General features: G+C 54.8%; 9 protein-coding genes across 9 annotated transcripts; 6 read left to right on the top strand and 3 right to left on the bottom strand.

Annotated features, from left to right (window-relative positions):
* Positions 1–1,269: 1,269 nt before the first annotated feature.
* BO94DRAFT_541877 (DnaJ and TPR domain protein) lies at positions 1,270–3,041 on the top strand (the record flags this gene model as incomplete). The annotated part of the gene is made up of 3 exons (XM_025613066.1): positions 1,270–1,507; positions 1,563–2,724; positions 2,777–3,041. 3 exons carry the CDS (start codon positions 1,270–1,272, stop codon positions 3,039–3,041), a joined length of 1,665 nt encoding a protein of 554 aa, XP_025472539.1.
* Positions 3,042–3,771: 730 nt separating this feature from the next.
* Positions 3,772–5,735, top strand: BO94DRAFT_136249 (uncharacterized protein). Its single transcript, XM_025605696.1, has 6 exons — positions 3,772–4,023; positions 4,067–4,086; positions 4,142–4,178; positions 4,236–4,303; positions 4,355–4,830; positions 4,884–5,735. Exons 1-6 carry the CDS (start codon positions 3,885–3,887, stop codon positions 5,548–5,550), a joined length of 1,407 nt encoding a protein of 468 aa, XP_025472540.1. The 5' UTR covers positions 3,772–3,884; the 3' UTR covers positions 5,551–5,735.
* A 47-nt stretch (positions 5,736–5,782) lies between these two features.
* BO94DRAFT_136324 (uncharacterized protein) lies at positions 5,783–8,506 on the bottom strand. The gene is made up of 2 exons (XM_025605697.1): positions 8,418–8,506; positions 5,783–8,348 (listed from the first exon to the last, which is right to left on the bottom strand). Exon 2 carries the CDS (start codon positions 8,225–8,227, stop codon positions 5,921–5,923), a length of 2,307 nt encoding a protein of 768 aa, XP_025472541.1. The 5' UTR covers positions 8,228–8,348; positions 8,418–8,506; the 3' UTR covers positions 5,783–5,920.
* Positions 8,507–9,654: 1,148 nt separating this feature from the next.
* On the top strand, positions 9,655–13,081 carry BO94DRAFT_530516 (putative serine/threonine protein kinase). The gene is made up of 4 exons (XM_025610687.1): positions 9,655–9,770; positions 9,855–10,795; positions 10,840–10,937; positions 10,984–13,081. The coding sequence occupies exons 2-4, from the start codon at positions 9,919–9,921 to the stop codon at positions 12,991–12,993; spliced, it is 2,985 nt and encodes a 994-aa protein (XP_025472542.1). The 5' UTR covers positions 9,655–9,770; positions 9,855–9,918; the 3' UTR covers positions 12,994–13,081.
* A 170-nt stretch (positions 13,082–13,251) lies between these two features.
* On the top strand, positions 13,252–13,858 carry nut2 (mediator complex subunit NUT2; the record flags this gene model as incomplete). Its single annotated transcript, XM_025607665.1, has 3 exons — positions 13,252–13,282; positions 13,340–13,436; positions 13,498–13,858. The coding sequence occupies 3 exons, from the start codon at positions 13,252–13,254 to the stop codon at positions 13,856–13,858; spliced, it is 489 nt and encodes a 162-aa protein (XP_025472543.1).
* A 574-nt stretch (positions 13,859–14,432) lies between these two features.
* BO94DRAFT_530518 (uncharacterized protein) lies at positions 14,433–16,052 on the top strand. The gene has a single exon (XM_025610688.1). It carries the CDS (start codon positions 14,716–14,718, stop codon positions 15,880–15,882), a length of 1,167 nt encoding a protein of 388 aa, XP_025472544.1. The 5' UTR covers positions 14,433–14,715; the 3' UTR covers positions 15,883–16,052.
* Positions 16,053–17,225: 1,173 nt separating this feature from the next.
* BO94DRAFT_552615 (kinase-like protein) lies at positions 17,226–18,405 on the top strand (the record flags this gene model as incomplete). Its single annotated transcript, XM_025613611.1, has 6 exons — positions 17,226–17,228; positions 17,314–17,543; positions 17,571–17,668; positions 17,720–17,822; positions 17,878–17,989; positions 18,073–18,405. 6 exons carry the CDS (start codon positions 17,226–17,228, stop codon positions 18,403–18,405), a joined length of 879 nt encoding a protein of 292 aa, XP_025472545.1.
* A 1,014-nt stretch (positions 18,406–19,419) lies between these two features.
* BO94DRAFT_507036 (HET domain-containing protein) lies at positions 19,420–21,905 on the bottom strand (the record flags this gene model as incomplete). The annotated part of the gene is made up of 2 exons (XM_025609598.1): positions 21,666–21,905; positions 19,420–21,242 (listed from the first exon to the last, which is right to left on the bottom strand). Exons 1-2 carry the CDS (start codon positions 21,862–21,864, stop codon positions 19,420–19,422), a joined length of 2,022 nt encoding a protein of 673 aa, XP_025472546.1. The 5' UTR covers positions 21,865–21,905.
* Positions 21,906–22,298: 393 nt separating this feature from the next.
* On the bottom strand, positions 22,299–25,000 carry BO94DRAFT_530521 (uncharacterized protein). The gene is made up of 2 exons (XM_025610689.1): positions 24,878–25,000; positions 22,299–24,810 (listed from the first exon to the last, which is right to left on the bottom strand). The coding sequence occupies exons 1-2, from the start codon at positions 24,923–24,925 to the stop codon at positions 22,555–22,557; spliced, it is 2,304 nt and encodes a 767-aa protein (XP_025472547.1). The 5' UTR covers positions 24,926–25,000; the 3' UTR covers positions 22,299–22,554.
* Between the last annotated feature and the right edge of the window lie 151 nt (positions 25,001–25,151).

A 25,151-nucleotide genomic window follows, 5' to 3' on the forward strand; every position in this document is an offset into this window, starting at 1 on the left:
AAAGGTGGACTTGGGACGCACACGCATGGCGGTGGCCCCGGCTTGGGCAGTCGGACTCGGTGATAAGAAGATGGAAAGGTGTCAAATAACCACATTGGATCGGCTAGTGGGAAGATTGTCAAACTGCGGCCGCCGTTGGCAGCTCGAGGCGTGGATTGGATGGGGAATAATTGGCAGCGCGACTGTTGCTGTTGGCAACTCGCATGACGAGGACTCCTCGCTGGGATTCGACGACCGCCGACGCTAGCAGGTGATGGTCGGGGCCCAGCCACTGGAATTTTCGAGCAACTGGAACCGTCTGGATGGAGACTATTAATTAGTCGTAGCTTGACAGATGAATGCCAGCGCCGTTGAACTTTTCACCTTCCTCCTACAGTGATCGATAGTTGGGTAGTCCGCCGTGTGGCCATCAGCATCAGCATCATCCTTCTTCCTCCCGTCATTATCATCCGGTCGACTTGACGCGTGGCATCTGATCCCTGAGTTGCAGCGTCACACCATGCGCGCCTGAGCGAGACTGACGAAACGCCGGACTGGAAGAAGACTCGACGAGCTGAAGACCGAGAGCAGCGCCGCCATCTCCGACGCGAGGGTCTCTTGCTGCTGCTACTGAGCTGCTATCAGGAATCCCGGACCGAAAGATTTCCACCGCCTTCGCTGCCCTTCGATCGGCGCGGACCAATCAGCGGCGATGGGGCTCCCGCATCTTTTCTCTCGTCACAAATCCAATTCCGCCAAATCCAAATCTGCCTCTTCTTCCTCCAAGACTAAATCTATTCCTCCTCCTTCTCCTTCTCCTCTTTCTTCTTCTTCTTCCTCTTCTCCTTCTTCTCACCCGACCCCCTCTTCTCCTCTCCCCCTCCTCCATACTCTGCGACTGCAACCCCGTCCCCCGCGTCCATCAAAGGCGACTCACTTCCGACTCGGCCCATTCCTCCCCCTCACCGGGCGAACACCGTTCACTCTGTTCCTTCTCGCCACCACTCTCACTCGCACTCACATTCACACTCACACTCTCCTCCTCCTCCTATCCCCCATACTCAGTCTTTTCCGACGCCGGTGCAGCGCCCGTCGATCCCTCGCAAACCATCTCGTCCGACTCACAGTCGGTCCACCTCCACCCCCTCCAAGTCGGCCTCTGTCCGGACGAAACCGTCGTCGGTGCCGCGGTCCGCCTCGTCGTTTTCCGCCGTTCACCATCGGTATACGCACGACCCTAACTTTCACCCCCTCAATCTCCATCCCGACGAGCTGCGTCGCTTATCCGCCATGGCTGCCGCTCGCGATGATCTCCGGAGCTCGATGGACGTCGACATGAACGACCCCCGCCTAGGCTCGCCCTCCGCCGCCACCAACGGCGCCAATGGCACACATACTGAGAAGAGTCCAACCCCGCCCCCTCACCGGGCCAATGGGAGCACCGCCGACGCCGACTCCTTCAAGCTGGCCGGCAACAAGTTCTTCAAGGATGGAAACTACACCCGCGCCATCGAGGAATTCAACAAGGGTAGGTTTTCCCGCTGAGTAGTCTCGTGGCAGCCATAGTAACACGAACCATACAGCCCTCGAGATCTGCCCGGATTCGTCCGTCTACCTGTCCAACCGGGCAGCTGCATACATGGCGGCCAACAAATACCTGGCCGCCCTGGAGGACTGCGAACGCGCCCGCGTGCTCGACCCCACCAACACTAAGATCATGTACCGCCAGGCCCGCATCCTGACCAGTCTGGGCCGTCCCACTGACGCCCTCGATGTGCTGACCCGTATCGAGCCCCCGGCCTCCGCCACGGACCGTGCGGCCGCCGAGAAGATGCTCCGTTTCGTCTCCCAGGCGGAGGAGGCCCTCTCCCAGGACCGCGGAGTCTCGATGGTGCTTTTCTGCCTGGACCAGGCCCGTCAGCTCCTCGGCCAAGGAGTCAAGGAGCCCCGCAAGTGGACGCTGATGGCCGCGGAGGCGCAGTTGAAGATGGGCAACGACAACTCGTTTGGCAAGGCCCAGGACATCGCCATCGGTATGCTCCGGGAGAACAGCCAGGACCCTGATGCGCTGATGATCCGTGCCCGGGCGTTTTACGGCATGGGCGACACGGACCAGGCGCTGAAGCTGCTGAAGATGTGCCTGGGGCTGGATCCCGACATGAAGGTGGCGATCAAGCTGCTGCGGACGGTGCAGAAGTTGGTGCGCACCAAGGAAGAGGGCAACACGGCGTTCAAGGCCAAGGACTACCGGCGGGCGATTGAGCTGTGGTCGGAGGCGCTGACGGTGGATCCGAAGAATAAGGACATGAACGCCAAGATCCTGCAAAACCGGGCGCAAGCCTACATTAACCTCAAGGAGTTCGACAGCGCGGTGGCGGACTGCACCGAGGCCCTGCGGCTGGACCCTGGGTACGTCAAGGCGCAGAAGATGCGGGCCAAGGCGTACGGCGGCGCGGGCAACTGGGAGGAAGCCGTGCGCGAGTACAAGGCGGTGGCTGAGACGAACCCGGCTGAGAAGGGCATCCAGGAAGAGATCCGGCGGGCAGAGTTTGAGCTGAAGAAGGCACAGCGCAAGGACTACTACAAGATTCTTGGGGTGTCGAAGGAGGCGTCGGAGCAGGAGATCAAGAAGGCGTACCGCAAGCTGGCCATTGTGTACCACCCGGACAAGAACCGGGACGGCGAGGCGGGCGACGAGAAGTTCAAGGAGATTGGCGAGGCATACGAGACGCTGATCGATCCTCAGTAAGTCCTATGGGCAATTCTTCTGTTATCTGACATGTGCTAACGGTAGTAGGAAACGCGCTGCCTACGACAACGGCGACGACCTGATGGACCCGGCCGACATGTTCTCGCGCGGAGGAGGCTTCGGCGGCATGGGTGGCATGGGTGGTATGGGAGGAATGGGCGGAATGGGTGGTATGGGCGGCATGGGGGGTATGGGAGGCACCCATATCAACATCGACCCCAGCGTGCTCTTCAACATGATGAACGGCGGCGGCGGCTTTGCGCATGCAGGAGGTCAGCGTGGCGGTGGATTCCCCGGTGGATTCCCCTTCTAGACGGCGTGCATAAAAGTTGGTCAGCTTTTGATTCCCCGCATGACAGAATGACGCGATAGACATGGTGCCGTTGCTTGTTTCTTTTCTCATCCGTCGTGGACGGAGGCGTGTGTTATTGATTGATACTATTAGGCGTTATATACCTGGGATGACTATGATTGATGGTTGGATGGCTCTGGGTGTAGTAGTTGAATATATGTGTGTATTTTACAGTCTCCATGCTCGAGCAGTAATCAAATCAATCCTGAACCGCGAATCAATCCCTCCGGAAGATGATTCCGAGTCCAAGTCTGGCTCGGTGGGGCGATGCGCGCAACCTCATCTGTCCTCGACTCCGAATCTACGGATTCCTCCGGACATGGTTTCACCTTGTCCTACATTAGGCAGTCCAGCCATTGAACGCCACCATCTGGTGGCTTCTGGCTAGGCCCCGAAGCCCAGGCACCATCGAGATCTCATTCCTTTGTGACAGGCTGACAGCATCCATGCTGGGATCCGATGCCTGCCGCCGGGAATGTGGCGGCCCCTCGCTCCTTCCCGGGCAGGACAAACTCCCTCGTCCAGGGCCACTCCTCACCCCTCCTTCCCTCTCTCTCTTCCTGTCTCTCCCCTCCATCCCTCCATCCCTCCATCACCAAGCCCAGCCCCAGCACAAACCAGGCTGAAATGCCACCCCCGCCCGATCCTCTATTAAGGTTGCATGGACCAAGTCGATCTCAAGATGATGACGTCGGCAACCAGACAACGCGACCACCCTCGACTCCATGATAAACCCCAGGTCGCCGATCGCGACTCTCGTCCTGATGATCAGACGAGGAGCCACCCATCGAGTCAGTCGGCAGGATGCCCGAGCAGGATTATGGATACCTCCGGACAATCAGCCTGGTCACCCAGATCCTGTGTCTGGCGATGGTGTCGGCCTTCGTCGCGTTGCGATTACTCGTGGCCGTGAGCTACAAGCATCATATCAATGTGGAAGATGGTGCGTTTATTCTGATTACAATGGCGCTCGCTGACCTTTGCAGCATTCTGCTTTTTATCTTGGGTATGTTCAGCGATTCTTCTCTTCTATAAATCGTTATTGTGCTAATATCTCCCAGATATTCTTTACAGCCTACTGCATTCTAGCTCTTCTCTGTACATTTCATCCCTCCCATTTATTGATTGATACAAGTGACTAACTCATGATTCTAGTTGCAACTCTCGGCGGCAGCAAACCCCTGCCAACCCTGACTCCCTCCCAAACAATTCTCATCTACAAGGCACCTCCCCTCACCTTCTCTTCAGACCATCTCTAACAATGAATTACCCAGATATTCTATGTCTTAACAGTCCTTTATGTTCCTATGGTTCTCTCCGCCAAAATCACCCTTTTAGCTATCCTCGCCCGCATATTCGTCCTCCGCCCTAGCCAAATCATCAGCGTTCGCGTCGTTCTCGCCACCACCGTCGTCTACTACATCATCATCTTTTTCGTCAAAGTCTTCATTTGCACTCCCGTCTCGGTGTTCTGGCTCTCCCCGACCCTCGAAACAAAATGTCTCAGTAAATCCGCCATCTTGCTCGCCGACGCTATTATGAGCGTCATCACTGACCTGGCCATTCTTCTACTCCCACTACTCCTCATGTGGCCATTACGACTCTCAATGCTGAAGAAATGTAAAGTCGCACTGATGTTAGGCGCAGGGGGATTGGCCGTGGGGTTCAGTCTATACCGACTGGTGTTGGTGATCAAAGAGGAGCAGGAATTAGATTCGACAATTATCTATATGAAGATTTTATTGTCGGGGTATGTTCTTCTTCCCCCATTCTTCCCTTCCCCCAAAGCTAACCCCCAACCAGCAACGCCGAAGGCGGCTTCGGCCTCATCTGCTCCTGCATCCCAGCCATCCACATCCTCCTCACCCGCCTCCGCGGAAAACCCACCTCCACATTAGAAAGCTCCTTTGCCTCCGGCTCCGGCGGATCCTCCTCCCGCCGAAAATCCTCCCAGGGAAGGAAGATATCCGGCAGTGGAAGTGGCGGCAGCGGGAGCGGCACAACAGCCACCAATCCTATTAACAACCCCGGAGCGTTTTTCGGTTCCATGTCGACTACTACATCGCCTATGTCTCCTGCTGGGAGAAGGAGGAGTGATCGGCTTGGTTCGGGGCCAAGAATGACGTTTGGAAATGGGGATGGGGATGTATTTACTAGCATCCACGACCACAATCACAACAATCACAACATTAACACTAATGATGGCGGGGAGGAAGGGGAAGGGGTTGTGGAAGAGGGAGAAGAGGATGATTACATCGATGACTATCATGATTACACTATGATGTTTGTGCCTCGGACGAGAAGCAGTCGGTTTAGTTTGGAGCTCAGGGGTGAGGGGGAGAATAGCAATGAGGGTGGAAATGAGAAGGGGGATGCGGATGAGGATGAGGAGGGGGGAGGCTGGACGAAGATGTTTAGGAAGGTTTCGTGGGGTGGGAAGTCGAGGAGAGACTCGGGGAATTGTGGGTGATTCATCTTTTTTCGTTTCTTTCCTCGTGGACTGGGTGTGGATGTGTACGGAGTTGGGTATCTTGCTGAGTGAAGGGGTCGTGTACATGGGATAGAATGCCTACCTGGTATGTGCTGACATACAAGGACTGACTAGCACCTAGCTATGGTTTTTAGTCGACTTGATAAGTCGTGAGATGCTTGGAGTATAGAGGTAGATGGGATGGGATCTAGAGTGTCATCTACACTACACTACACTACTGAGAAGATGTACAACAGCAACTTGAAGTCATTAGTATATACATCACGCATCATATCAACATAGGGATATCTGAACAACAATCTCATCATAAAACACAAACAGAGGAAATAAAGAAAAGAGAAGAAAAGCATCACTCATATCCCAACCCCGACAAAATCATCCTACTCTCATTAACCCCCAGCCCCGTGACCCCCAACGCCCTCGACAACGTCCCCCTCCTCAACCTCTGCAATCCAATCGCAACCTTCCACCCCTCCGTCTCCTGCAACACAAACACATACCGTTTCCCTTCTTGATCCCTCACTGAAGCCCTCAGCACATGAAGTATGCGCTGCTCCTCACCCCCTCCCATAGATAATCGGCACGTATTCTTACACATTTTCAACAAGTTACCCAAGAACGCTTCCGATTCTTCAGGGGTAGGTTCATTCGAGCGACGATTGAAAGGACCGGGCGGTGGCTTAGGAGGTTGGCGTTGGTTGTTGCCGTATTGGGGACACCAGACTTCGACGAGGTTCATGGTCCAGGCTTTAATGTCCCATTCACGTTGGCCAACACCGCGGACTTCGTCGTCGATGAAAAGACCTTCTGTTGTTATGCGCAGGACGAGCCCGTCACTGACCATGCCTTGGCCGGAGACGAGTTGGGCGACGGGGCTGCGCACGAAGGTGTTGTTGAATTCGAAGACGCCCTTGATTACGATCTTGTCGGGGTCTTTGGTTTCGTACGCGCCGCGGTTGGATGGGGGTGGGGTGGTGCGGGCGGTGGATTGGGATGGGGCGTAGGAGGAATCGGAGTAGACGGAGGAGGCACCGCCGTAGGGACGGCGGGGACGGTCTTGGGGTCGGAAGGAGGAGGTTGTGTATGCGCTGTCTGTGTCGGTGGTGGTGGTAGTGGTGCGGGTGTAGGCGGGTTTCTTGGGAGATGGACTGCGGGGGATGGATGTGTTGGGTGGTGCTTTCTTGTTGGCGGCAGCGGCGGCGGCTTCTTTGGCGGCTGCTTCTTGGGCGTCCTTGGCTTTCTTTTCGGCGTATTTCTTCGCGGCGGCCTCTTTGAGGGCGGCGAATTTGGCATCTGCCTCTTTCTTGGCCGCGGCTTTGCGCTCCGCCTCTTCCCTTTCTGCTCTGGCTTTGGCCTCCGCGGCCTCCTTTTCCGCTCTGGCCTTGGCTTCGGCTGCCTCTTTCTCCGCTTTGGCCTTGGCCTCCGCGGCCTCTCTTTCCGCGCGGGCCTTGGCTTCCGCGGCGCGGCGCGCCTCTCGTTGGCGGGCTTCCGCTGCCCGCCGGGCTTCTCGTTCGCGAACTGCTCGGGCCTCTTGCTCGGCTTTGGCGCGTGCCTCGGCGGCTTCTCTCTCCGCTCGGGCACGCGCTTCTGCTGCGTCTCGCTCGGCTTTGACGCGGGCCTGTTCGGCTCTGGCGCGTGCTTCGGCGGCTTCTCGCTCGGCTTTCGCACGAGCCTCCGCTGCTTCTCGTTCGACCTTGGCTCGTGTTTCTGCGGCCTCCTTCTCGGCCTTAGCCCGGGCCTCGGCTGCTTCGCGCTCCGCACGTTCGCGAGCCTCTCGGGCGGCCGCCTCTTTAGCGGCGGCCATTTCCTTTTCGAGCTGCTCTCGACGTTCGCGCAGCTCCTTTTCCATGGCCTCGCGCTCGCGCTGCTTCTGCTTTTCGCGCTGCTCGGCCTCCCGCTTCCGCCGGAACTCCTCCATCTTGCGGCGAAGCTCCTCCTTGCGCCGGGTCTCTTCACGGGCCTTCTCCCAATCAGCTCCACTCTGAGGTTTGCTTTCAGAGCCGGTGGCAGACGAACCTGTCTTGTTTGATCCGCCTGCCTGCGGCGGCGGTTGCGGGGGCGGTCCACTTCCGGGCCCACCGCCGGCACTGTACTGATTCCCGCTATAATTACCCGCACCGGGGGGTGGGTTGAAGTTGTTCCCGTACTGTTGTTGCCCTTGCGGTCCTTGCTGTCCACCGGGATGGCTCTGGCCCTGTCCCTGGGCCCCGTACTGGCCCCGACTGTACTCGCCCCCGCTATTGCCTGGGGGTCCACCCGCTGGACCCCCGCTGCTAAACCCGAAATTTGGCCGTCGGCCACCTCCAGAACCTGATTGTGAAACACCAAACGCCCAACCGGCGACACCGACTGCGATGGCCAGCACCGTGATGCCTATGCCGCTGCCGCTTGTGACCATGAGGACGTACCATGTTTTCAGAATCGGGGACAGGTTAACCCATAGCAGGATGACGAATAAGGTGGAGACGCAGCCGGCGATGAAACTGTTGCGTTGGGGTTGGAGTGAGGGAAGGTAGAGAAATCCGGAGCCGGCAGAGTGAGGGGGGATGATAAAAATATCGTAGTTCCCCGGCGGGAGGTCGGAGGTCTTGCGGTATTCGCCCTGGGTGGTGTGGGGGTTTTCGCCGTGAGGGGGAGGGGGAGGAGGGCCGTCCATTGTGTTTTGTTAGGAATAATTGTTCGATGGGTTATAAAATGTATATATAGGATTGGTGGTTTGGCTATTGTGAGAACAATGGCATTTGAGGCGACATGTTCAAGGTGATATCGAATAGGCGCTGGGATCCAGCGCGTCTGGATTAGTGATATGCGTTAGATCGATCAGGAACAGATCAGAGGGCACTCACCTGGATGAGACAATAATAAGAGGCGACACGATGAAATAGAGGGAGAGAGAAACAAAAGGCGACGTGGGATGAGAGGAGGATCGCCGGCGGCAAGGAAGGTGACAACGGCTAGTCAGTAGTCGGTTGTGCTATCGCCATCCAGCGCTAACGGGAATCACAGCAACCGCAGCAACTAATTCCGTGCTATAGTATGTATACTCGATCGTCCGATCAGTGGATGAAAAATGGCAGTCTGTGTAACCTGGCTGAGGTGGCCGTGAAAGGGGATGGAATGGTGGGAAATTGACGTTGGGGATATCAATGGCTGGGTTTCAGTGTGCGGTGACTGGCCGGACGGCTGACAGGCTATACTTATCCATGGAATTTACTTCAGCTGCGGACTACATTCTGAAGCAGGCTGCTGGATACCAAATTGTACGGCCGTTTGCGATTCCGGTCGACGATCTATGTGTTCAGTATGTACTAAACTACTAATGTAGCACGTCCACATTCCAGCGGAAGTCTATACAGCACAAGCATCCGCCGCGAATCCGGCTGGGATCGCACAACCTTATTTGGATCCCTGGTCGGCCGAAGGATCAGTGCGGTTAGCTAGAGTCAACCACGGCTGTCTTCGTTCTTGCAGCTTTGCGATAGAGGCCGTTTGCTTCGGCAGACTGAAGCCGCAGATCAATGTTTGTTTTGGTTTCTCTCTTTGGGGCATCGCGCGGGGGACAACGCCGTGGCTGATTGGTGGGTATCTCCGCAGTTGCGGATTGGTTCGATATGAAATTAGGTAAGACATACATAGTCACGTGATAACACACTGTGTATACCTGAGGCAGACACAAAGGAGCATCACAGGCTGGAGTGGGCTGGACATATCAGCCCGATGGACACTTCATCCGAGTCAGATAGCTAGGAAAGTCAGTTTAACACTGCAGTCATACCGCATGGCTAGACCGAATAGCCTGCAGCCGGGTGATCGCGATACCGCCCCGTGATCTCCAGGAACCAAGTGATCACGGTGGGGGATTGAGGTCATTCGAGGTGGAGAGAAGTAACCATTGGGGCTCTCTCTCTCCAGCAGTTCTCCTGTCAGCGGCCGAGTGGGTGGCAGCCGAGGGGCGGGTTTCAGCCTTCCAGCGGCCGTACTGCCAGGCGGTGACTCCACGCAACAGCCACCGACGGCGTCCATCCCTCCTGGCCATTCCTGTCGCCTGCTGCGCTGCTGCTGCTGGTCAGTTTGATCCATCCGGCTTTGCTGGCTGCTGCCTCAATCTCCTTCCACCTGGTTTCCAAAAATTATCTCTTTCACTTCCCCCCCCTCCTCTTCTACACCATCTACCCCATACCTACCCCTGGCCTCCTCAGGTACCGCCCCCCCTTCCCCGCCGCCAACTGTCCTCTCCTCGGTCGTCCTCCGTCCAACCCCGGCCAACCTCCCTTTTGATGCAGCCATAGTCCGTCTCGTTGACTATCACTCTCGTGCCCCTCGAGGGCCTGTCCCATTCCACCCACCATGTCCTACCAGTCCCAGGCGGGTCATCCGGTCCCCGTCTACAACCCCATGGCCGCCATCAACGCCCCCGCCGGCACCTTTCTACCCGGGACCAAGGTCCAGGTCGGCAGTCATCGGGTCGTGGTCGAGAAATACCTCTCCGAGGGCGGTTTCGCCCACGTCTACGTCGTGCGCCTGCCTCAGCCCGTCGACGGCTCTGATCGAGCGGTCCTGAAGCGCGTGGCCGTTCCGGACAAGGCGGCCCTGGCCAACATGCGCACCGAGGTGGAAACCATGAAGAAGCTCAAGGGACACCGCCACATAGTCACTTATTTTGACTCCCATGCGTCGCAGCTACACGGCGGCGGATACGAAGTCTTTCTTCTCATGGAGTTTTGCTCCGGCGGTGGGTTGATCGACTTTATGAACACGCGCTTGCAGAACCGCCTGACCGAGCCGGAGATCATCAAGATCTTCTCCGACGTGGCGGAGGGTGTCGCCTGCATGCACTACCTCAAGCCGCCATTGCTGCACCGGGATCTCAAGGTCGAGAACGTTCTCATCTCCCGACAGGGGAGCACCTCTCTCTACAAGCTGTGCGACTTTGGCTCCACAGCGCCGCCGCGCCCGGCCGCCACGTCCGCGGCGGAAGGCCGGCTGATTGAGGACGACGTCCAGCGCCATACCACGCTACAGTACCGCAGTCCGGAGATGATTGACGTATATCGAAAGCAGCCTATCGATGAGAAGAGTGACATTTGGGCTCTGGGAGTCCTTCTTTATAAGTTATGCTACTATACGACCCCGTTCGAGGAGGTGGGGCAGATGGCCATTCTGAATGCAAGCTACAAGTTTCCTAGCTACCCACCCTTCTCCGACCGTTTGAAGATGCTGATTGGTAAGAATCTCCATGCGAGGTGGGAGCCATGCTGACCCGTCCAGCGTGGATGTTGAAAGAGCACCCCCAGAAGCGTCCGAATATCTTCGAAGTGGTGCGCGAGATCTGCCACATGCAGGGCAAGGATGTCCCGATCCGTGATGTAAGTTATGGCCCGGCAGATGCAAGGTGGAGGCTCACTGTGATAGATCTACGCCAATCGCTCGACGTCGGAAGCCCGCCGGTACCAGGAACTGCCGCCCTCGCCGACCGAAACGCCGCAGGTGGGCGCCGTGTTTTCTCCCCCGGTGCAAGAGACGCAGATCATCCCGGAGATCGCCCCGATGCGACGGGGTCGTCCAACCAGACCGAGCCAGTCGCAGCACAGCTCCGCCAAGCCGAGTCCGTCCCCATTCCGCGGCTCGGCGGATCCCTTTGCTGTCCTCGATGCCGGGAACCGACAGCGCGAGACTGCGGATGAGTTCGCGAACCGGTTCCCTTCCCTGGATCAGTTCCAGATCCTGCACGAGAAAGGGGGCAAGTTCGACTTTGAGCCCACCGTCTCCGGTACGAAAGCTGAAGACGAGGATTTGGCTCAGCGACTTACCAACGCTCTGGCGGATGACGCATTCGCCAAGCGTCCCTCGCCGGAAAACGAGCCTATCTCCAAGCCAGCGTCCGAGCCAACGGTTCAACGTCGGCCCCAGCCGACTCCAATCAAGACCAAATCGTCCGAGATGGTTGAGACCTACCGCGAGGACTCCCGACCCCAGGTGCCCCTTTACCAGCCCGTTCCGCAGAAGCCGGCCATGGTCTCGACGGGTACGATGACTTCTCCTCCGGCGACGCCCGGACTGGAGTCCAAGCCGTCCAGCCGCCCCATCTACAAATTCCCTGCCAGCGACCATCAACGTCGGCCGTCCAGTCAGCCGTGGACGGCAGAGACGGACCGGAAATCAGCCCGACAGAGCAAGGTTCCGTCGCCCACCAGCTCCTCATTTCCCAACCCGAGAGTCTCGGCTGATCGCGTCTCCGACCTGTCCGCCTCGCCGCGGCCGTCGCTCGACGGGCTCCGGCCAACCAATCTCGACGTCGAAGAGCCAGTCCGGTCCAAGTCGGCCAACAGCCGATCTCGGCCGGTGTCAGTGCACGCCGGGGCGCGTTTCGAGATGCCTCGCGGTTCGGAAAGCGCGCGCTCATCGCTCGACCTGCCGCGCCCCTCGTATGACGGCGGGGCGCCCCTGCAACATGCGCGCACGGAGACGGACCAGCCGTATGACCGCAATATCTCGTCGGACGTGGATTATCTGCGGGCGCGGGAAGAGGAAAGCAGCCGGAAGCGCGAGAAGCGGTACAGCGGCACCGCTAAGCACACCAAACGGTCAAGTCTGTCGACACTGTCCCTATCGGGCACGAAGACGCTGTTCGCGGGACGGTTTGGTGATGCATTCCGGCGGTTTGAACAGAGCAACCCGGAGAGCAAGGTGCAGTCCCCCGTGGCGGAGGAGTTTCCCAAGCCGATGCTGCCCGCGGCAGAGGTCACTGCCGAGCCGACCAGCGACCTGATTGAGATGGACAACGAAGACATCTCGCCGGAGATGCGGCGGGAGCTGGAGCGGCGACGCCTCTCCCAGGAGGAGAAGCGAGTGGCCAGCGCAGCGGCGGAGTACCGTCGGCGGGTGGCCGAGGGTAGCACAGGCAGCTGGAAGGGCAGCGACGGGTCCCGGTCGCAGGCGATCCAGAACAAGGTGCAGTCGCTGCTCAGCGAGTCGAACCGGGCGCCGCCTCCCCCCAAGACGGCTACGGGCTACGGGCGGTACACGGACGACAGCCCCGCTTTGCAGGCAAAGCCCACGGAGGCGCGTCCGGACACACGAGTGAACACGCGGGTGACTGGCTCGGGGCATGCGCCAGCCGCGGCATCGCCGGTGCAGGATCGATTTGAACCCCGCGGACTGTCGCGGCAGGAGACGGCGTCGACGGGATATGCGGTGTCGCAGCGCACGGGTTCGTCGCGACCGGCACTACCACCCAAGCCCAAGGGGCTGCGAGTTGGGGCGGCGGAGAGCCAGGACGGTAGTTCGACGGTGACGTCGCCGACGGTCGGGGGCGAAGACTGGGAGGAGAACTTCAGCCGACGATTCCCGAGCCTGTCGGGGTTAGAGATGGAGACGGAGATCGAGATGGCGCGGGTGCCGCTGCGGACGCGGGAGGTGTAATGCGTATTAGTGATATAGATAGAGCGTAATCTGTTATACATAGGTAGACTTGTGTGATCAGCGAGCGAGCAATGCATTATACCTGTACTCTGCATTATGAATACATGCGCGGTACTTCGTACTGTGATGACTGATGAAGTTGTCCACTGTAGGTGCATTACCTAAAGCGGCTAGTGTACCCCGGATTGAACTCGCCGCGGGATTCATTCATCTTTCTCGGTCATCGTCATCTCTCGCCAGTCAACACACGCTCCCACCATGGCTCCCACCCCCCTCAGCGTGGTCGATGGTACGTCGTTTCTTTTCTCTTCTTTCATAAATTAGGTATTGAGCTCAATTCTTCCAGCCGACCTCAAAGACGTCATCCAGCACCTGTTCGAAATCCAATCCGCAGTGCACGGCTACCTAGGCCCGGAGACTCAACAAGAGCTTGTTCGCAAGATGTACATCTCCCTCTCTCTTTTCTATCCATTGATACAAAACTAATCTATCTGTCGATGGTAGCAAAAACCTCACCATCGCTCTATCGACCTTGAGCACCCACACCGCCGACACCCACCACGCCGATACCATCCCCTCCAACAGCAATGCGAACGATCCCCCGGTGCACAGCATCCAACTCCCCCCCGAAATCATCGATTATGTGGACGCATCGCGAAATCCGGACATCTACACGCGTGAATTCGTCGAGTTGATCCAGCGGGGCAATCAGGATCTGCGGGGGAAGAAAGAAGCTTTTGCCAGTTTCCGGGATGTGTTGGCCAGGGAGATGAAGGGAGCGATGCCGGAGGTGAGGGGGGAAGTGGACCGGGTGTTGGTTGCTACGGGGGCAGGTGAAGCGAATAGAGAGGGGGGGCGTAGCTGAGGGATTTAGAAAAGAGAAGAAAAGGGATGGATGATTGGTTTGGAGTTGAGGGGGTCAGGTTGGAGTTCAGGGTATTTTGGTGTGAATATTATTGATTGATTTTGCTGATGGTTTTGTTTCGGACGGCTGACGGGGGGAAAGTTAAGGGAAGGGAAGGGAAGTGATGGGGATGGCTGAGTCGGAATCCATTGCCGACCAACCTTACACTTCCCAGTAACCAGGCAGTAAGGTTCAGCCTTGTGGCCGCCCCCTGGCCTGCTGAAGTTATTAATATCTCCCAGGAGGACTCCACGTGTGGGATGCAAGGGTGGTTATTATGGTCGAGGAGATGTCTCTGATTTTGAGGCCGGTTGGGGGAAGAGACGTCCAGAAAATCCTCAAGTAGGGCTATCCCAACTTCACCCTCAAACTCAGGGTAACCCAACCACGGCCTCCTGCCGACCAACTCCAACAGCCACTCCAACTACTAACAGCAACCGTCTCTCCACCGGGAGCAGCCATAAAAGGCCACCAATGCAGCAACGCAGCGTGACGCCGGGCCCCGCCCGTCAGCCGGGCAGTGGCTGGCCCCAGACGGAAGGGATCTGAGGGCTGCCGACCTGTCAGCAACTCAGCGTCTCCATCGGAGGTGAAGTGGCCTTGCTTGAATGCTTGCTTGCTATCATTAGCCATCGTTAGTCCTCGGAAAAAACAAGCCCTGCCCCGGATCCTGCATCTCCTCTTTTGGCTCGCGCTCGCTTAGTCTCGCTTCTTCTTCTCCTCTCTTCCTTCGTCTTATTCCTCTTATTCTTACTCCTCTCTCTTCCTCCTCTCTCTTCTTCTTCTTCTCTTCATCTCTCAACACACAACATGGCATCATGATCACCGGCGCTACCGCCTCCCCCGGCAATGGAGTCGTTGGGCCCTACACCGGCCACAGCCTGGCCCTCCGCATCGTCATCGCCACTTTCGCCGCCCTCTCGTGGTACAATGCTATTGAGCTGATCATCCTCGTCTTTGTCACCTTTTCTCAATACCGCGGGCCCTACTTTTGGTCGCTGCTGATCTCCTCCCTGGGATTAATTCCCTACTCCGCGGGCTTTCTGCTGAAATACTTCGCTCTCACCTCGGCTACCGCTCTGTCCATCACCCTCATCACCATCGGCTGGTATGCCATGGTTACAGGGCAATCGGTGGTGCTCTACTCGCGCCTGCACCTTGTCCTCCCCAACCCGCGCGTCCTCCGCCGCGTCTTAACCATGATCATCGTCGACGCGGTGCTCCTGCACATTCCCACCTCGGTCCTAACCTATGGCTCCAACCTGGCTCCAAACAACTCCGTCTTCATCCACGGCTACAACATCATGGAAAAGATCCAAATGACCATCTTCTGCCTGCAGGAATTCATCCTCTCCGTCCTCTACATCTGGGAAACCATCCGCATGCTCCGTCTGGACCCCGACCGCGGCAAGCGCAAAATCATGTACCAACTGGTGGCCATCAACCTGATCATCATCTCTCTGGATCTGGCCCTCCTCGTTATCGAATACCGCGACCTGTACATCATGGAAACCATGATCAAGCCCGTCATCTACAGCATCAAACTCAAGCTCGAATTCGCCGTGCTGGGCAAACTGGTCCTCCTCGTCCGCAGCGGCAGCCACCTCCCCAACTGGAAACCCGACACCCCGATCTACTACCATCGTCCCTCCCGTCGCGAAGACTTCCCTGATTTCGTCGACGCCACGCGCGTCACCTCGGATTTGACCCACGCCGTGGCCCCGCCTGCCGCGCGACGGCGCGAACATCCCCGCATGGACTCGGAGGATGTCTCCATCGCCATGTTCGAGCACTCGGTGGAGAGTCCCCGGGTGAGCACGGGGCAAAGTCGAAGTGGTCGGGACCCGCCAACGGGCCACTCGGACATTTCGCAGTCGTGGAGTGGGGAGACGCAGACGAATAACTCGGCGGGGGACCGCGAATTGAGTCCGATGGATTTTACGGATTCGATTCAGAAACAGAAGAGTATGCCGAGTAGTTTATGATTGATGATGATTATGAGGTCATGTTTTTCTTGCTTGTATAGTATAGTCTTGGTGGTTCTGGTTGTTTGGTAGCGGAGATACCCACACGTGGTTCCATGGAACGGCGTATTGATTAGCTTGCATTGCATATTTTACAAATAATATGACAGTTAATCCTATCTATTATGTGCATCCTATGTCGAGTACAAAGTAGAATATGTAGAATAGAATCGAACCTAATAGATTAGATGATACACCATGAGTCACACCCTCTTTCCCCTCACCAAGCACCAACACAAAGAACCAATAACACAAACCCCTCACCAACCGCCCCAAAATCCCATTAAACCCCTCACTACATAACTCATAAGACATACACAAACTAGTCTACCGCCTATGTAACTGTAAGACATGGCCCCATCCATACCCATGACCTTACCCTCGGGTACATGAAGTGGATACTGATAGGGAGTGGAGGAGTGGATAAGTGCCCGATGATATCATCCCTCCATTTAGTTATTGATTATCGGATCGGATAATAATGAACAAAGAACCGGATCAAGGACAAAGAAAGGGGATGGGATGAGGATGTCCCTCGTTACACAGTACTTTTTATTACGAATGGTATTCCGGTATTATACTGCGTATAAATTGTTTTAGGTATGAAGTACTCTGCATATGGAGTAGTTAGTGCATAGTAAGTAGGTAAGTTGGATGTTTTCGGGGAGGATCGGATCGGATACGTTTGCCGTGGATGACATCACATTATAGGATTTAGTTATTTACTGGATAGAGTAGTTAAGGGATGGATAGATATATAGGAGGGATTATTATGTATGCATTTTGTTTTTCTGTATTAGGGTGGTTAATGTATGTAGCTATACTATGGTGGCAGTAGTAGTAGTAGTAGTTCAAAGTGGGTACACCAACTGGCATATCTCCTCCCTCCATCCCTTCCATCCTCACTTATGTACTCTACTCTCCTATCTAGCTTCCATCATATCAAATATTCACCTCCTTATAATCATCTCTACACAGCAAAATGGAAAAATCCACCGAAAGGCGGTGAGAATGATTTTCCCCCAGGGGGAATGCTCTACAAGGATCAAAGAATGCAATAATGCACCTGTCCGAAACTCCCTGAATACCTCCTCCACCGACCACCTACACCCTTTACAAAACAATCGCACCATCAAATAACTACAAACAACGCATCTCAGCCCCACAACGAAATGAAACCACCACCACCACCACATCTTCCCTTCACCCGTCCTCCCCCCCGCATTCAACCTTCAAGTATCCGTATATTCCCAGCTAAACCCCCTTTACCTTTCCAACCTCCCTCTTCCACACCACTATCCACCATGGTCTCATCATTATCCCCGGGATTAATCTGCCACGGCGAAAAAAGGCACCTAATACCGCCTCATCCGACCCCAAACACCCAAACAGCCCCCCAACGTATGGCTAGCACAGGACAATGCCAACCCCGAGATCAAATACATCCTCAAACGACCCTCCGAAGACAAACCCCACACCAAGGAATCACATATCACTGCCCTCACTGCATTCACCCACGAACTGGAAATGCAGAAACTCTTCGCCCAAGAACCCATGATTCGCTCCCTCGTGGATTACATCCCTGATTCAGAACCCACCGGACCAATGATGGTCCTGGAAGCGTTTGCGAATACGCTCTGAGAAGCCAGAAATACGAGGCCGTTTACGACGACGGAGATCAAGTGGATCATGAAGGGCGTTCTTTTGGGGATTTTTACGGTGCATATGAAAGGGTTGGTTTATACAGGTATAAGAGAACTGTGGAGTGTGATGTTTCGAAGCTAAGAGTAGCGTGCAGATTTAAAGCTGGAGAATGTTGCGCTTGGGGGGTTTGATCCCGCCAAACCGAATGATAATGTCCGTGATTTGATTGTCAGACTTGCGGATTGCGGGTCTAGTATGTGACTGGCTTATTTTCTGATTGATTAACAGTTCTGATTGTTTGTTGCCAATTAGCAGACCATCTACTGCTACTAGGCAAATCACCTCGCTTACGTATCGAAGCCCCGAGGTACATTTCGGGGAACCATGGAGTCAGAGTACGGATGTTTGGTCTTGGGGGGTGATTGTGAGTATCTAGCTAGCTTGCTTGCTTGCTTGCATTAGAGGTAGAGGATATCTCATCCCCGCTAATAATCTATATATACATAGTTAGCCCAATTACTCCAGGCCCAGGTTGATTTCCAATCCCCGGGAATGTACTATTCAATGAGCGTCGGAACCCTTGTGGAAAAGGAAAAGGCCATTCGCGATCAATTCGCCATTGACTTTGACTTATCCTCTGTGCCACTTTATGCTGAGGACGAGCAATGTGCCAAGTTGTTGCCTGCGGCGCAGCCAGAAGAAGCATATATGTGGGCAAACACCATGGTTGAGAAAGGTGTGGCAGGTGAAGATATTCAGTTCCTGGTGGAGGTTTTACATCCCGATCCGGAGGCTAGGCTTACGATACCTGAGATTTTGGAAAGTGGGTATTTGGATTAGAGGGGTAGTATGTATGGGTTGTATTGCGGGTGGGGATGTGTGGTGTTTTGGTTGTGCGATACCTAAATAGCTTGGGTAGGCTTACGGGTGTAATGTAATATAATATCAATCTCATCTCTTCTATTCTTCCTCTTCTTAGTACATAATAAAACACGACTTCAAAGGGGGGGAAACAGGGTATTCTAGCCAAGAAGGTCTACATGAATTGACTAATTAGCGAAACCATATCCCCCATGAAAAAAGACTAAAAGGCTAGAAGTAACAAAATAAGGACTGGGGAAAGGAGAAATGAGACCGATCTCTTAGGGGTAATGTTAGATAAGAAACAAAGTATTGCTCATACTCTCGTGTGGTATAGTATGTCAGTGAGGAAGGGAGAAGTGCTGTGCGATGAGAATGCTTGTTTTCAGGCTATCTTATGTAGACTGAAGACATGAGGGGGGTAAAACATAGAATAGAAAACGGCATTATGTCTCCCACCCCCATCCCGCTCCCTCTCCGGAGAAGTATGGGAGTTCAAGAAGGTGAGAGAGAATGATGAGATGATAGATCTTATCAGATCGGAGTGTTGATTATTTTTTCAGTAATTGGCAAGGTTTATACTAGTAGACGTAGACCAAAACGATATACGACTTATCTCTGCAGAACAGACGGAGAGAAAGTATTAATTGATCGAACGAGAAGAAAGGTAAGTGAAAGAAAAAAGAAAGAAATGTTGGAACTATTCACCTTGAAATTGTTCCACTAACCTGAGAGGTATCTCTTTTGGTCTAGTTGGGAAATTCTATCAAGATATTGGTATTTATTAAAGTGTTTGGGTCTTGTAATCATCAACCCATATTTGGATACTATGGATGTCACATAATAAAACTCATTAGACTGTTGGTGATAGACTAGATGACGAGGTGAAAAGTAACTGGTTTGTACTTGGTAATGTCAGACTACATGGTAGTATCTTCTCAAGACCATTGCGACCTGTCCATTCCTATAATAGCCAGTGTTCGATTTCCTCTGCTAGACTAGCACGAAGTTCCGAGATTCACGGGGAGCAGAGATCCATTTACGGAGATTAATCTCTCCAATGCCAATTCGTCTGCTAACGCCCTCTTTGGTCTCAACAACCATCACATTCACCTCAAATCTCACCATATATGACTCAGGATCATCCAGTCGCCAACGAAGGACATCCTCATTTGAATCATACCAAAAGTTTTGCTTGGTGTCCGGTTCTGAATAGTAACCCTTATAGAACGAGGAATAGCAAAGAGAGAGAGCGAGGAGATCAAAGCAGGCATCAGGATTCCTGCTGTGATTATCGGAAAGCCAGTCCCAAGCCGTGGCGGTGTCAGTTCTAATCTTCACTACCGATTCATTGCTCATGGTGCCAAATTTGACTTGGCGAGATTGACGGCTCGAGGGGAATCCTACCACTTGGACATGGACAGACTGAGTATTCGCCAATAAGGCTCCGGGGTGACGAGTATGTTCGACAGATGAGGAGGAAAATATACGATGCAGGTGAATTGTGTTCACACCGAGTGCTTCCTCGACAAAATGATCAAATGAGGCCCACTTGGACGTGATCATATCTGAATACTGCCGCCAAGTGGTGTTGAAATTCAGCATGGGTGGTAGATGTTCTGGAAAGCAGCCACCTTTCCATGCCAAGATCACTCCAAGCGCCTTGGTGATTGTTTTATTATTCCATCCCCGGATGAAATCCGCACCGACAGAATAAGGCCGAATGATGCGCACCGATGCCTCATGGTCAGTAGACGGAATCCCCCATGCCCCTAGTAAGAGCGAGCCCCTGACAGCATCAATTGTTCCAATTATGCCCTTTACGGAGGACCACGACCAGGATGGAAACATACTATCTGCTTCTTGAATCCTGGCTACGGGTTCCTCGTCAAAAGAAATGACCCTCCAAAGCATCCCCCAAGTAAACTCACGGAACGGTAAGCCAAAGTAATGCTCCGAGCCATATCGCCAGTGCAGAATCCCAGAAGCAGCCTTGAGAATGTCTGAATCAAAAGTCAGGGTCCTCCACGTGAGCTTCCTCACTAGTTCGGAGTATATATAGGACGACGCGCCACTGAAACACGGTCTTTCGCTTGATCCTGTCACAAACCGATCTTCGTGAAGAGCTTCGACATATCCAGAACACTCATAGAACACACCGGTGTTTGAGAATAGCAACAACTTTGGCGATAACATGGCCTCCTGATATGTCCAGCCGCGGGAGCCCCATGTCGACTGTTCCACAAGATTTTGATATGATGTATGCATGGCTCTCAAGCACATACCCTGGGTTTGATAGATCATCGGGGCTGTGTCTCTGACTTGCGTCATTCCAGGGAGACCGTGATTCATGTCCGAACCGTCGAGATCAACCAGGGTCACAGAAGAATGGCGGTAGATATCGCCCATCGCATTGATTTGGGCATCCTTGACGGCGCCGTCATCTTGCACGATGCAAAGTCTGTCAACCCAGAGGTACCGTACATGTAGGTGGCTACAGACACAGATAGCGTCGTTGATGGTTGCCGGTAAAGATTTCTTGAATAGGTAGCCTTCTGTTTCCAGTGCCTTAATGGTGCTTTTCGTTGCCTGAACATATGAATTGGCCGTGGCTCCCCACACATAGCTCAGTGCAGCATACGTGCAAGGAGGAGAAGCTCCCACTAAGCATCCCTTTTGCGTATCGATCAGTCGAAACCCAGGTGGCACTGACTCAAGAGGCCCTGGGTTACACTTGACCCCATGCTCTTTGTCACACCCTTTCAACCAGGTGCGGACCCGGGGCCAATCGATCCTCAACGGCGGGAGCGCCTTGTCTGGGTGTAACCTTTCAGCCATCTTAGGGTTGTTGTAGACTCCGGCAAATGGAGGAGGTTTCAATGGGTACCCGTGCACTCGTATGTCTTGGGTTTATGTCAGTTTGTGCTTGACTCGATGAATAGTATCTTGAGACAAACTATTTGACAGAGGTGTGATTATGAAGTCGAAATTGGAATCCCGCGTAAGACTAATCTTCATGTTGCCTCGATAATATTGCTTCAAGTGCGCCCCTTGGGAAAACATACCGCATAGTTCACAGCGCTCAGCTCGTTGCAGTATGTCTTGGGCCTTTCTAAAGTCGAGGTAAATCCACAACGGGTAAGAGTCAGAGAGAGATACATTGAATCGACGCTTTAGCCAATCCCCATACATGCCACAATGTACCACATGGGGCAGTCTTAGATATTCACAGAGCTCACAGAGTGATGCTTTCGGGGAATCAGCGCAATCAGTACACTGCTGGTGGAAGAGGAAATCTCGAATCTCCTCGTCCACCGACTTGGTCCACTGGCACCTCCAATATTCCCCAATTCTATAATCCACAATAGACGAACAGAAAGCGCAGGATCTAACAACTTCATTCCCGCCAGACACTGTCATGCCCACACTCTCCTCCATCGCGTCTATTCAGCAGGGGGAGTAGCACCGACAAATGAGTTGACGTTGCACTAGCACCGTTCAGCGGCCGGTCCGAGGGGGGTGGGGGGTGGTCTTATATCTTTCCTTCCGATGGCGCAGCTGAGTGACAGGGATCTACCTACTACTTCATGATGAGAAGAGCAGTAAGCCGCCACTTGTTGGGCACCTGCCCTTTGCAGTCCGCCGAGATATTTGCTTTCCTTGGCGCTGGGGCTGTCGAACCCGAGCAGATTACCAAGTCTGGGTTTATTGTCCGATCTTCAGGTAAGCAGGGTGGGAAACTGCATCTCTTGGCCTTCATACACCCCTCATATAGTACTCCGTAGAGGTCGATCCTAATTATCAGCAACCCTACTTGCGTATAAGTCGCTGTTGAGCCGCAGAATTCAGAGTCAACTCGGCACGAAGTGAAGACATCTCATTAAACGGCAACTCGATATTACATATAATACAGTCTCATTCAGTATCTGCATCATCAAATCAATCTCAAACGCCACCTGCATGCCGGATGCATTCCAAGCGCCTACAATTTCACATGAATCAAAGTCCCGCAGACACCAATCCGAAGCACTAAATACACGGCAACCTTGCCAAAGAAACCATCAACAAGAAACCTCGCAGTCAAAATTCACGCGTCCAACGCTCATAAATGCAACTCGCTTTACCCACTCAGCGCCGGCTCTTCGGCTGCGCCAGCATGTTCAACCGGCTGACGCTCAGTACACCCCGGCTGTGAGGGCGTGCACTCGCCGGTGTGCTCTTGCGGCTGGCCGTGGCCGATCGAAGGGGAGTATGTGAGCGAACCTTGCTGGGAGTGGCGATGGCCTTGGTAGGACTGAGCGTGCCTTTGGCCGGGCTGATTATGGCTTTGGCCGGGCTGGGGGCCGCCTTGCGGGCACTCAGGGCAGGTGCCTTGATCGGGGAAGGCAAGGTCATCTTCATGCGTTTGGCACTGCGTGCTTCGGCAGTCGAGTCGGCAGGCGGCACATTCTCGGCGTCAGTCTCATCCTCAAGGGCGGAGCGGTTTCTCTTCTTCTGGCCGATACCGTGCGGCACACCCGCAATCTCAGGCAAGTCGTCAGTCTTGGTCTCATCGCTTGCCTCCCGGGTTCTCTTCTTGTGGCCAATCCCATGCGGCACGCCCGCAATCTCAGGTAGAGGGTTGACATGGACGTCCGACTGACGAACATGGCGAATAGTTGGGGTCGTCGCCTGGGCAGGAGACTTGTGGTTCTGCTCAGGGGTCAACACAGGCAAAGTAGGATAGACAACATCGGAGATGATCCGCGATGGGCTGACGGTCTTCGACGGGGATGGCGAGAACAAGGCCTCCTCCTGGCGGGCTTCGACCATGGGGGTGAACTCCACGCGCTTCTTAGGCGATGGCGTCTGGGCAGGTTCCTCGGTTTCCCGCTTTCCGAAAAGGAGGTTGGAACTGAAATCAGGAGCAGCCACATGGGTGCCCGCGGCAATCTTCGCAGGATCCTTAGAGAATAAAGGCTGGTGGCGGCGGAGGATCGACTTCAGGTTCCCCAGAGTGGGCAGGTTGCTCTTCAGGCGCGGGTTGAACTCCGTCTGAGGCGTGCGCGGCACATCGGCTGGCTTCGCAGCAGGGGATCGCATGAGCGAGGGGATCAGCGAGGTACGGGGCGGCTTAATACTAGATGATGCACGCGCCGCGGAGGACCGTGTTGGGGTAAACAACGAGCTCCGGATCGATCTGGGCCGGGTGTGGACGGGTTTGGGAGGGCTGGCTTCAGTGGGACGACGCGTAGACGCATCATCGGTCATGTCACGCTTGACGCGTTTGTTGCTGGCCGGGCGGGGCGGGGGCGGGGCCGGCGATGGGCGTGCAATCTTAGAGGGTGATGTCGAGGTGCGGTCCGATTCATCCAAACGCGCCTTGGAGTTGGTTCTCTTGAGCGTCTTCACCACCGGCTGGAAGCGTCCTGGGGTGGCACGGAAGGCCGACGCGTGACCGGCAATGGAGTCCATCTTTTTGAACTCGGCCATGTGCGCATCACTGAAGCGATCGGCCTTGCCCCTGGGCTGCACGATCTTCCGGTCCGCCGCCTGCTCGGTGCGAGTCTGCGCAAGCTGGTCGGCTATCTTGGGTTTGATCTTAGCAGCGTCCTGACGCACAGTCTCCATGAGCTTCTTGGCCTCATCACTGAGCTGCATGTCGCAGGCGAACTTGAACTCGAACGCAGGTGTGCCGTAGTAGTTGGAGGCGGGCGAGGCCTTGGCCTTGGTGGGGGTGTTTTCGATCAGGGTGTCCTTGACAATCTTGCCCTCGGCATCCTTCTTGATGGGGTTGAAGCCCAAGACCAGGCCAGAGTCAGGCTGCTTAGTGGTGCTTTGGTGGACCTTGCTGGGATGCATTTCCTGGTGGGGGGGACGCGCCAAGGTGCTGGAGGGGGTTCTGGAAGGCGTCTTGGTGGGGGTATTTTTGTGGGGAGTGTTTTTGAGAGGGGTGTGGGTAGTTTTCTTTGGAGTCGATAGCTTCACGGGTTCAGCCATAGCTTTGGAGGTCGGTAATTTAGTAGCAATCGGCTTGGCAGTCGGCTTAGCAGGTTCAGGCATAATCTTTGTAGTCGACAGGTTTTGGGTATCCGAAACAGCTGGCTGAGAAATAGGCGCCTTGGTCTCCGGGACCGCACTCAGCTCAGCAACGGGCTCCGAAACAACAACCTTGGACTTTCTCTTGGAGACGGTCTCAGCTTTGGACTTTCTCTTGCGCGCCCGCTCAGGTTTATCAGTAGAGGTAGCAGCATCCTCCACATTCTCCACCACGGGGGGCAATCTTTCCGCCTGTTTGCCGAGACGAGCCATTTTGACGTCCTCGTTTTCGGTCTCGGGGTTGGTGTGAGTCTTCGTGTCGCGGGACGCATTGTTGTCAGTAACAACGGGGTCAGCCTGAGACTCCTAGAAGATGTCAGTGAATGGCCTGCAAGGGCCTGAGGCGAGGTGGGATGATTTTGCGGATGCTCACCTCGGAGGGCTGGCGGCTGCGTAGGCGGGCAGACCGTCGAACCGCCATGATGGAGATACTTATATTTAAAGTGTAGATGGTATTGATCAGTCGTGGGTCGAATTGGCGACAATTGGGTTGGCGATGATGGATGAAGACAGGGTGAGGCGACGCAGAGGAGAATAAACAAACACCCGAGGCGGTGAGCTGACGTCAGGGCTTATGTAAGGTACTTGTGCAGATGTTATGCAGATGCTCCGTATACTTCTGGTCAGCTTGCCAATTTTACTTTTGA

Source organism: Aspergillus sclerotioniger (assembly GCF_003184525.1).
Source record: "Aspergillus sclerotioniger CBS 115572 chromosome Unknown BO94scaffold_2, whole genome shotgun sequence".
Lineage (NCBI taxonomy): Eukaryota > Fungi > Ascomycota > Eurotiomycetes > Eurotiales > Aspergillaceae > Aspergillus > Aspergillus sclerotioniger.

Excerpts from the sequence above, each read along its gene's own strand:
- BO94DRAFT_136249 (XM_025605696.1), top strand. The coding sequence starts at position 3,885 with ATGCCCGAGCAGGATTATGGATACCTCCGGACAATCAGCCTGGTCACC. Across the intron at positions 4,087-4,141 it reads CATTCTGCTTTTTATCTTGG|ATATTCTTTACAGCCTACTG; the intron begins GTATGTTCAGCG and ends AATATCTCCCAG. Across the intron at positions 4,831-4,883 it reads ATGAAGATTTTATTGTCGGG|CAACGCCGAAGGCGGCTTCG; the intron begins GTATGTTCTTCT and ends ACCCCCAACCAG.
- BO94DRAFT_136324 (XM_025605697.1), bottom strand. The coding sequence starts at position 8,227 with ATGGACGGCCCTCCTCCCCCTCCCCCTCACGGCGAAAACCCCCACACC.
- BO94DRAFT_530516 (XM_025610687.1), top strand. The coding sequence starts at position 9,919 with ATGTCCTACCAGTCCCAGGCGGGTCATCCGGTCCCCGTCTACAACCCC. Across the intron at positions 10,796-10,839 it reads CCGTTTGAAGATGCTGATTG|CGTGGATGTTGAAAGAGCAC; the intron begins GTAAGAATCTCC and ends TGACCCGTCCAG. Across the intron at positions 10,938-10,983 it reads AGGATGTCCCGATCCGTGAT|ATCTACGCCAATCGCTCGAC; the intron begins GTAAGTTATGGC and ends TCACTGTGATAG.
- BO94DRAFT_530518 (XM_025610688.1), top strand. The coding sequence starts at position 14,716 with ATGATCACCGGCGCTACCGCCTCCCCCGGCAATGGAGTCGTTGGGCCC.
- BO94DRAFT_530521 (XM_025610689.1), bottom strand. The coding sequence starts at position 24,925 with ATGGCGGTTCGACGGTCTGCCCGCCTACGCAGCCGCCAGCCCTCCGAG. Across the intron at positions 24,811-24,877 it reads GCAGCCGCCAGCCCTCCGAG|GAGTCTCAGGCTGACCCCGT; the intron begins GTGAGCATCCGC and ends GACATCTTCTAG.